The sequence below is a fragment of the Odontesthes bonariensis genome, chromosome 22, assembly GCF_027942865.1.
Source record: "Odontesthes bonariensis isolate fOdoBon6 chromosome 22, fOdoBon6.hap1, whole genome shotgun sequence".
Classification (NCBI taxonomy): domain Eukaryota; kingdom Metazoa; phylum Chordata; class Actinopteri; order Atheriniformes; family Atherinopsidae; genus Odontesthes; species Odontesthes bonariensis.
Genome location: NC_134527.1, coordinates 19,305,302 through 19,315,784, shown reverse-complemented (window position 1 = coordinate 19,315,784; position 10,483 = coordinate 19,305,302). Strand labels below are relative to the sequence as shown.

Below are 10,483 nucleotides of genomic sequence, written 5' to 3'. Positions count from 1 at the left end.
GAACTCTTGACTGAGACGTCTGCTGCTGCTGACACTTGGCTCGTCTTGGTAAGGAAGTCGCAGGTTTGATTGACAGCAGTAACAACACGTTTATTATTTGTTCCAGTCAGGCAGCAAATCTACATGCACAATACCTAACCCTTAAAGTGGTTCACCTACTTTTATTCCTATTGACTAACATTGTTATTGAAGCCTGTGCTTTTTTTTTTTTTAGGATTTAGTATCTAAAGTGTCTGCTGTGAAAGTTTATGTTCAAATAATGGCAACTTCAACATTGTGCTTCCAGAGAGGGCGTTGACTTACATATAAGGTGGCTGGATGATAGATCTTTTTCTGCAGTAACATCATTGAAGTCAGTATGTTTTCAAGGGTTTATGACATGCAACTGTGGTGGAACTTTCCAGATCCTCTTTTTATGTTAAATCCCCGATATTTATAGTTTTGCATAATAAAAGTAAAGCTATTACGGTTTAATTCCTTTTGGTATTGTGTGTCGCCTTTAAACTAAAGTAAACTGTTCAATAAAGCTAATATACTGTCTTCCCCTTTTTAAGTGAGAGGGAAATGTGGAACATGTAATTAGCCAAAGTGGCCACAAGATGGTGGTGTTTCCTATTTATTCTGTTTGCGTGTCCCATCGGTGACACCTAGCGGCCATTCTGGGCTACTACCTTAGCACCCACAGAGGACAGTGAGCCCGCTGATGCTGCAACGAAAGAGTTAAAGTCCAAAATCCTATTACTGTACGTTTGCGCTTTAATTGATTTGACAGGTCACGTGGTCAGGCTGCAGGTTACCCGGATGAGACGAATAACACATCGTATGTGCCTCACTAACTGCTCTTAGCAAACCACGATGGATTTTATGACCGATCTGGATGTGCAAAAGGTGAGGATTATTTTGAAACAGCAACGATGACAAGTGAGCTGCAGCCTCTGGCACCCTAAACTTGCTGATTCTTAAAATGCAGGTGCTCAGATGAAATATTTCAACTGAGTGTTTCTGGAGGGGTAAATTATAAGTGAAACGTTGTGATAAGTATATACATTGACGTGTCTATCGTCCTGAGATTGTACGAAAAGGAGCAGTGCTCATGTGAAGCTCATTACGCAACAAGCTGCAGCAACAAGTTGGCTCTCAAATGCGCCCCCAGATGTGAAAAACTTTTTTTTGTTTTAGTGAATTCCCCTAATTGACATATTATAAGGAGCATTGGTATAAATATTTTAAATCTTATGCGTCTCTTTTGATGCCACAAGGTATTCCGCAAGTGGAAAAGGTTATATAATTACATTTTTATTTTATAACCTTTCACAGGGCCCTGAAACTAAACATGATTTTTATAGTGCAAAGCATGGAAGAAGCTTCAAAGTTAAAATACTGTAGTAACTGATAATCAATACGGTTGCAGATCAGTTTCTGCAGATCCACGATTGATGATTCAAAGAAAAAAAAAGATGACAAAGTAACACAAAATATGTGTATGAATACTGTTAAATATAATTGCAAAAAAAAAACAATGTAAGAGAGTGATTGTTATGTGCAAGTGAAAGTGTTCACATATACAAGTTTTAGAATGTAATTAGCATGTAAATGCTGTGGATTTAACCTGAGATTTAACATCAGTTCGATATTTCCTATGTTGCATCGGTGTGTGAGAATCAGAGAGCAGATATGACAGAGAACTGCAGTGGAAATGTCTTGATGGTCTCAGTAATAGCTTTTGACAGCCCTATGAACTGTTGACACTGCCTGTCCTCTGGATTTACAGTACAAGGAGGATGGGTACGTGGTCCTGGATGGGCTGCTGACCTCCCACGAGTGTGATGAACTGAGGCAAAGGATGACCGAGATCGTGGACCGGATGGACGTGCCTGAGCACTGCCGCACCACCTTCACCACCTACCATGACGAGCAGCTCAAAACACAGGTGACTTACTGAGCAGTACAGCACGGCATAACTCTTTAACAGTGTCAGCATTTTAATAAACATCATGTTTTCCACATGCTTTCCATCACAACGTGACTTACAGATGCAGGTAAGGCTGCAGAGAGGCAGTCAATGTTTGCCCGATATAGCTCGACCCCAACTGTCCCTCCTGTCAAAGCTAATAACAAACTGTTATGTCAACAGCTTAGTTAGAGTTTGTCTGTAATGTAACTGTTCTCTGGTGGATCAGCTACCACATGTTAACATTTTGTCCTGCAGGGAAATGCTGATTATTTCATCACAAGTGGAGATAAGATCCGCTTTTTCTTTGAGAAGGGTGTTTTCGATGATAAAGGTGAGCTCTTGTAAAACTCTTCATGGCCTGTCAATTATTTCCTCAGTAGTGTGAAAAGCAAAATAAGATTAAGGATGTCTCGACTTTCAGGAGGATTCATTGTACCAAAGCAGCAGTCACTCAATAAAGTTGGACATGGTAGGATATCCAGATTTAAAAATAAAATAAATAAAAAAAAAAAAAAACTCATATAAAGAGCTCTCCAAAAGTACTTACACGTGATGCAATTCTTGTTCTTTTAGCTCTACATGCACACGAGCCTTTGTACAAAAGGGTTACACATTCACCCAAAGTTCAGGTGAGTTCGCTGTTGCATAAACATCCAACGAATGATGACCTGAGTCATATAATAACCAGCACTTAATTCACATGTTTTCCTGCCAGGGCATTTCCAAGAAGTTGGGTCTTGGAAGCCCTGTGATACTGCAAAGCATGTACATTTTTAAGGTAAAGCTTCTATCTGTCTGAAAGCTATTGTACAGTGTCAGATGATGCATGAGTGCATTAAATATGTCATGTTTCATTTTGCATCCGTTTCAGCAACCAGGCATTGGTGGGGAAGGTAAGAGCACTCAGCTAAATCTTTTTATTTGCAATTTTTCCATCTTCAGTCAAAGAAACATGTAAAATTAAAATCCTCTACGTTCCTATACATCAGTGTCTTATTACATTCTACAAATAGAGTATAGAATTAAAGATAAGGAAAATATGGAAAAAAAAATTACATATACATGTATATATAAAATACTATTGCTTGAATTTGTAATCAGGATCAGGATCCACTGCTCATGGTTGTGATTTTAGTAAAACATAAGACTGTAGTCATGGCTACTAAAAAAAATCCATTAACAAGTACATGAAGACATTTAAAACCAACATTAACATTAAGTTATTTATCTAAATATTTCTGAAGTGTAACATGCAATAAACTCAAGTGAGAGATAGTATTTCTATATTTATACCTAGAATGACTGTTTTCTTAGTGACACCTCACCAAGACGCTACGTTTCTGTACACGGAGCCTCTGGGCAGAGTAATGGGCATGTGGATCGCCCTGGAGGATGCCACCGTAAACAATGGTTGCCTGTGGTTTATCCCAGGCTCACACAATAGTAAGTACCAAGCTTACTGGTTCTATACTTCACCATTTCATGCATAAGATCTGATTTTTATATTTATATATACACAACCTTGTGCTATCAGAGAGCTATACATCATCTCTTTTTTCCCAGCTGGTATCTCTCGTCGTATGGTGCGAACCCCAAAAGGCACCTACCCACTGACAGACTTCACCGGTAGAGAGCAGACGTATGATGAGGAGAAGTTTGTCTCTGCACCAGTTAAAAAAGGTAACTGACTTGTGCCTATAAGTAGGCAAATGGCTGTTGGAATGAAGAAAACTTTGTGACTGAGGATCTACGAAAAAAATGTCAAGTGCCGCGTAGGAGCCGAAGTTTGTTATGTCGAGTGGATGTTTATTTCTACAGCACATTTGAAACAACTAATAGTTGTACAACGTGCTGTACAAGCTGAGCAAATGTACTCATCATGAACAGTCCCTAAAACAGCATCAAATAAATAAATATAAAGTAAATTATAAAAAAAGCAGTGCTTGCATGATAAAATCCAAGATATGCCACTCTGACAGGTTTAAAAAAAACTATTGTGAAGAAATGGGTTTTAAAGAGATACTTGAAAATGAGTTTTTTGTTTTTTGGCTCGAGTACACTTGTGACACGTGGACATCCGTACACATTAATCTGTTGTCGTGTTGAAGAGTCCGTGCGAGGCTAGAAAAACCAAAGTCATGTACTGTAGTACATCAGTCCCCAGGTGCTCATGGTCAGTTTCAATTTCAGGAATGTGAATGACAAAAGTCAGCGTGTGTCAAAATTGTGCTCCAAAGATAAGGAGCCACAACCGAAAACACTTTTATCACCTCTAGCATTTAGGCTGAATCTCGGGACATGCAAGGGCAATTCATTTGTTGACTTCAGTGCTCTGGATGGAGCCGGTAAGGTGGCAACATGTCTCCTTAAACCAAATAATACCATTAAACTGGATCCTGTAATGAACTGGAAGCCCGTATAGAGAGGCAAACGCAGGTGGAATTTCAGATGAAATTTCTCTCTCAAAGTAAAATGAAAGCAGGTAGACCTTCACCTTCTGGGATAAAGTGATGAGGCTTGTTTCCTAAAATGGTTTCAGCTCCCGAAACGTGAGGAAACGAATAACCTTAAAGATAATCATCAGTTCAACTGTAGTGTCAAATAAATCTGGGGGAGCTGGTCCATTCATCTCTCTGCGTTCAGGTGGTGTGGTCCTGATCCACGGGCAAGTGGTGCATCGAAGTGCCGAAAACACTTCAGAGGACTCTCGTCACGTCTACACCTTCCACATCATGGACGCCCTTGACACCCGCTGGAGCCCTGACAACTGGTGAGAGCTGGATGGCTTTGTGGTGGATTGGTTGTCACGCTCAGTCTTTCCTATCTGACTCATAATAATGATGCTCTTTAGGTGCCAGAAGGATCAGATTTCCCTAACTGACTCAGGAGCGTCTCAATAGTCAGCTTGTTATGGCCTTTTGTTGTCTTCAACCCCCCTGATAAGAAGCAGTATTTGCATCTGTATCCGTTGCAGCAAGCTGCCCAGTCCTTTTAGTAACCTGAAACCTCAATGTTTCTACCAAACAGTCGGCATGAAATTCTGCTTCTGAAAATATATCTGTTTGAGTGTATCATCTTTTGATAAGTATTGTTTTAAAGAGGATCAAATGTTCCCACGGGGTGTATTTACTTTTTCGTGTCTGAAAATGATCCTAAACTGTAGAGGATGCTGATTAATCTTGACTCAGTACTGTTTTTGTAGTACTGAGCTCATCTTGTATAAAACACGTCTGTAAGATTAACTATTGCTCTAAATGAATAATGAAAATGAATATTTTATTTGTATGTTTCCAACTTCTCTCAGAGATGACACATTTTAAACCCTTTTTGTCCGTCTCTTTGGTTCTTAAAGGTTGCAGCCCACTGAGGAGCTCCCGTTTCCGCCTCTCTACACTAAATGAAGGATGTCTTTGGTGCTGCACAAAGAGGGACCATTCTGTACCAAAGCTTTAAAACATAGCAAGTGTGTTGGAGGTTCTTATGTTTTTCTTTATATTTTCTTTTTTCAACATATCTTATCGATATCAGTTTCTATATCTGGCCTACATGTGGAGCAGTACGGTGGTTATTAGCTGTTTTAGGTGGCAGCCTCAGGACATTGAATCCACAACCCCCCTCAGAGTGAATGGTCATAAACTGAACCTTTTCTGTCACTTTCAAAGACTGTAAATAAAGTTTTAGCCCCACATGGGCAAGTAGATGAATCCGTATGCTGGTAAGCTGCCATCTAAATATATTTGCTTGCGATTACTTTAAACCACAATGCTAATCCAATTAGCATTTTTTGCTGTGAAATGATCACATTGTTGTGGCTAAGTTAGGAGGTACTAGGATAGGTTTGATCATTTTTATAGTAAGTGGAGCAAATCCATAGATCAGATCATCCGGGTGTTTTTTTCGTAGTCTTTTGGTTGTCAGATGTAAGAGGTGACTTATCCCTGAGGTTTATGAGGTTCTAAACTTTCACGTGCCGGTTCCATAGGCGATCAGTGTGATAGTTTGCAAAACTGTTTAAAGTTGCTTGATAAAGCAGAACAACGCAGCCACAAAAGTGCCAACATGAAAGGCTTGTGGGGATGTGTCGGACATTTCTTTATGTTCAATGCAGATTTTGGGTCTGGTCGAATAGTTTAAAAATATTAAATATTAAAAATATTACCTCATTATCTAGTTTGGTAATCAAAAGAAAAAGACCAGTAAAAAGCCACCAAAGTTGAACATATTGTTGTCACAAGCTCCTCACAATAACTCCCTTGTCCTAATTGTTGTACATGATTCAGTTAGTATGATTGTATAATTGTGCTTTAAATGTTGCAGCAGTTTCAAGGAATTAAACTTTTATAAACGATGGTTCAGTGTTTCCTGTGCCAAGGGAGATATATATAAAAAAAGGAAGCTTCAAAGCTCCTTTCAGTTAGAGCACTTAGTGAACTTGACCAGCTTTTATCATGGCTGCCACTAAGATACTTTCAGATTGTTCCACTCTGGAAGTTTCCAGAGCAAAAACCACTACCCTAAAACTCTCACCACCCAAGGACAAGAAGTCAGTGGACAGATTACGTAATGTCAACAATCTCTACAACCAGGTCTATTTGGGGAAAAGATTTGGTGGCTAACTTACAAAAGACAAGGGTGTTTTTGTGTTTTTTAAATGAGACTGAACTTCACTGAAATAAACATTTTAAAAACATTTTGATCACCTTCCCACGGACCCTCCACAGTATACCTGATGTTTCTATCCACCTTTATTCAGCGTCATACATCAGCATCGTTCGCTGTTCAAAGCCTCCTTTCCAAATATATCCAAATTAAATGAGATTCTTTTTACAGGTGAGTGTAGAACATTTGTTTTCAAGTATTTTCATTTTAAGATACATCTCAAATGAAAAACTACATGTCTGAATGACTTTCAACCCCCACATTCAAACTTCTTCAGCAGCTCATAAAATGAAACCGAGAGAGCAAAGGGTTCATGTTTGTGTTGCCAAAGTACAGTCAGTCTTTATCTTCTTTGATGCACTCATCATGCAATATTACATTATTAAAAAATGCAAGGACGATGGCAAAAACAACATAGCATCATGCTAACAAACGCTCATCACAACAGAAATGAGCATACACACAAATCAAATGCTTAAAACAAGATTCAGTAGGGTCTTCATCACATAAGTTGATTTCAAACCTGGTGACACTTTGAGGATAGCGTTTCAAATAAATCCTGATTAGGATGCCAAAAACAAAGGGCCTGTGTTCATTAGTGTGGCCCAAAGCTTATATACAGAGTCCACAACTATGGTTTGAAGGCTCAGTATCACACGGAAATGTTTACATTAGTTTACCTTAAAGGGGTCCCAGCAAACCACAGACATACTGAGCAAAGTAAACGTATAAAAACAAAAACATACTGTAGGACAGTATGTGCATATATGTTACAGTACTGGATTTCACATTAGTGTCATGCAGGAGCATAGTGAGAGTCAGCCCTTATACAGAAGAGTTGAGTGGGGCTGCCATACGTCCATCTACCGGTTCTACAATAAATGGTCATGAGTGATAGAAAATACATTTCTTAAGGCAAATATTTTCAGCATCAAGTCGTTTGTATTGCCATCTGGGAGGCAAAGTATAGTCTAAGGATGAGAAGGTTGATTAAGAAAGAGACAAAACTTTAAATAATGTTCTTCGAAGGCAATACATGGGCATGTACTGTTTACAAAAAGGGAAACGACAGGGAAAAAAAATTCTTTATTCAGTTCTGTAGGTGTTTAAAGGACGTTTTTTCCCCCCCACTTTGCCGAACTGTTGTATAATTTAGGAGTTGCTGGTGTCAGCGGTGGCGTGCACCACCAGCTGTCACTGTGCACAAAGAAGATTTAGCAACCCTTCCACACATTTCTGAAGAACTTGCTCAAAAAAATAAAATCCTCATTGCAGTTTGAATAAAACTTTTGTCTACTGTCAAATTAAAGCAGATTTTTTTTTTATGCCACCTTGGTTTTTTTTGGCGTGCTCCTTCTTGTGCCTCCGAGTCCTGAAGGGCTGCTGTTACATCTTATCGTATCTAACTTTAAACATCTATTTCTCCAGCTTCACCATTGTCGGCAGTCATCTGTCCATTCAAAGCAACAGCAGGATGAAGAGGTAGAGAGGGAGCAGGAGGTTGTCAATTTGGGAGGTGTAGGCTTCCAGCATTGCCACCATAGTGATCGAGCCAACTATCCATGAGTAGGTGGAGTTCAGATTGATGTTTCCATCAAAGATGAGGAACATGGCCACAGCGATGATCTGGGCAAACACGGATGTTGCCGTCCCCTCCACGGTTTTTTTAGTGCCAGGCCAACGAATCTCCCCCATGGTGCTGCCGAACACGGACGCCACAGTGTCTCCAACTCCCACAGCGAGCACACCTGCGTAGGGCACCAGGCCGCCTGCCCCAGGAAGTATCCCCTTTGGGGCACAGGGTCCAGGAAACAGCCAAATGGGTAGAGACATTCCCACCAGAAGGTAAATGTGGGTGAGGATGAGAGGCCCCGAGTCACGTTCATCCAGGAACAAGGTGAGCAGCTGCCGGAGCAGCTGACCAAAAGGCCTGATGCGAAAGTAACGCACGTACTCCAAGAACAAGAAAGCTGCTAAGCAGCCCACAGATGCCACGTGGAGCAGCTGTCTGTCGTATATCATCCCTGGAACATATGTGGCCACTACAATGACGTGGAAGTACTTCCTGACAATAGTCGAGGCCTGGTGCTTCTTGGACCCCGACTGCCGCCGATGGTTCTGATGCAACACGACACAAGTGGCTACGACGGCCAGAAACACCCAGTACCCCAGCAAACAGAGTCTTCTGTCATTTAACGTGACAAAGTCCAGCAGCCACATGATGGGGTGCCGGCCGATGAACAGGGACAGCCATGGCATCAGGATTCCCAGAACCAGAACGGCAGTCATCATGTGAAAGAAAAGCGACGACACCCAAGTCTCAGACTCCATAAAGCAGAAGAGCAGGGCAAAGAAAACGCCCAGCAACAGTGAGCCCAACACTACGACAGGCAGGAAATAGTTCACTGGATCCCCTTTGACCTCTGCCAGGTTCAGGGAGCGCTTGATGAGCTGGTTCACAATGAAACTGATTCCACCGACGATGATCAGCGCCTCTCCAGGTGTGAAGCAGCGTGGCAGCAAGAAAAGTACAATCAGGCAGAGATAAACGAAGATCAACAGTACCTCTAAGACCTCGATGACCTCAGACACAGTCAGCGTCTGCTTTGTCGTGTAGAGGATGGCACTGCCGGCCAGTCCTGCAATCACACAGGTGTTAGTGGGCACGGGTCTTGTGATGCCCAGCGCAATCAGGGAGAGAAACAGAGCCAGAATCATGCCTGTGATGGTAATCACCATGGAGAGGCGCTCAAAGTAGACGTACCCTGAGGCAGAGCACTTTTCTTTCAGCACCAGGCCCAACAAAGGCATCACCATGGAGGCTGGAACAATGCCGCTGTTTGCCGACGGACGAAACTGGAACACGGCGCCCCCCGACTTGAGCAGACGGTCCCATTTGTGCTGCACGTAGAAAGCCTGAATGAAGAGGGCAATGCTGCACCAGGAGTGCTGGTTCCAGAGCGCCATGTGGACACACAGCAACATCGCCAGAACTACACTGGACTCCACGAGGACTGGGCTGACATGCATGGCTGCAAGGCAATGGCTCACAGAGAGGGGGAGGGAGGGTTGACCTGAACAAATATTCTGCAACAGTGAAAGTCCTCTTCTGTCACTTCCTCTCTATGGCACTCTTCATTGTTTGGCGGGTACGTTTCACTTGCTTTGGATGTCTGGGGGAAAAAAGACAGGAAGGAGTAGAGTGGGATTACAGATAAACAGCAAGATACAAAGGATGATAAAAACATTAATTACTGCTGTGCCTTGGTTATGCTCTTTCTGCTTTCTGCCATGAACTCTGCCCACACTGAACATTTATACAGTCAGTATCTAAGCACGTGTGTGAGACCCAAGAGACACGCGTGCTCTTTCCCCATCAGCTGCAACCTTTGTCCCGTTTGGGGGGGGGTGGAGGGTTCACAATGACAACTGGCCTGAGTCAGCCGCCTTTAGCATATGGCCATCACACCCGACCGACACAGTGCAATCAACAACACAGCCCGAGTAATTTCCAACATCCGCGCTCATGCAGCACAGAGCGGGGCAGCTGCAGTATGGATCGAGTCTGTGTGAGTCAAGGATGCTGCAACGTCAAGCTAACAGGAAAATACAGCTGACTCTGCCTGGTTAGCTTAACGCTGCAGAGCACAGGCAGCAGGCGGCGTGGAGGCAAATACAGGCTGACAGAGACAAACATACGTACCACATAAGTGCAGGGTTTTATCTGGAGGAAGGCGAGTTGTGATGTTAGCCGCCTCCGCGCTTTACGGATAAATGTATTTCCTTTGTCAGCTGTCGCTCCTTAGACTCTGCAGGAGGGGGCCATATTTGACAGCCGGGACACGTGGTACACTCTCTGAACTACCATAG

At 42.2% G+C, this 10,483-nt stretch overlaps 2 protein-coding genes across 2 annotated transcripts; one reads left to right on the top strand and one right to left on the bottom strand.

The window, feature by feature from the left end:
* The first annotated feature begins 613 nt into the window (after positions 1–613).
* Positions 614–7,876, top strand: phyhd1 (phytanoyl-CoA dioxygenase domain containing 1). The gene is made up of 11 exons (XM_075455920.1): positions 614–888; positions 1,772–1,930; positions 2,210–2,285; positions 2,376–2,423; positions 2,528–2,583; positions 2,670–2,732; positions 2,826–2,847; positions 3,269–3,397; positions 3,518–3,634; positions 4,598–4,724; positions 5,307–7,876. Exons 1-11 carry the CDS (start codon positions 856–858, stop codon positions 5,353–5,355), a joined length of 879 nt encoding a protein of 292 aa, XP_075312035.1. The 5' UTR covers positions 614–855; the 3' UTR covers positions 5,356–7,876.
* On the bottom strand, positions 6,687–10,454 carry dolk (dolichol kinase). Its single transcript, XM_075455919.1, has 2 exons — positions 10,317–10,454; positions 6,687–9,786 (listed from the first exon to the last, which is right to left on the bottom strand). Exon 2 carries the CDS (start codon positions 9,641–9,643, stop codon positions 8,072–8,074), a length of 1,572 nt encoding a protein of 523 aa, XP_075312034.1. The 5' UTR covers positions 9,644–9,786; positions 10,317–10,454; the 3' UTR covers positions 6,687–8,071.
* Between the last annotated feature and the right edge of the window lie 29 nt (positions 10,455–10,483).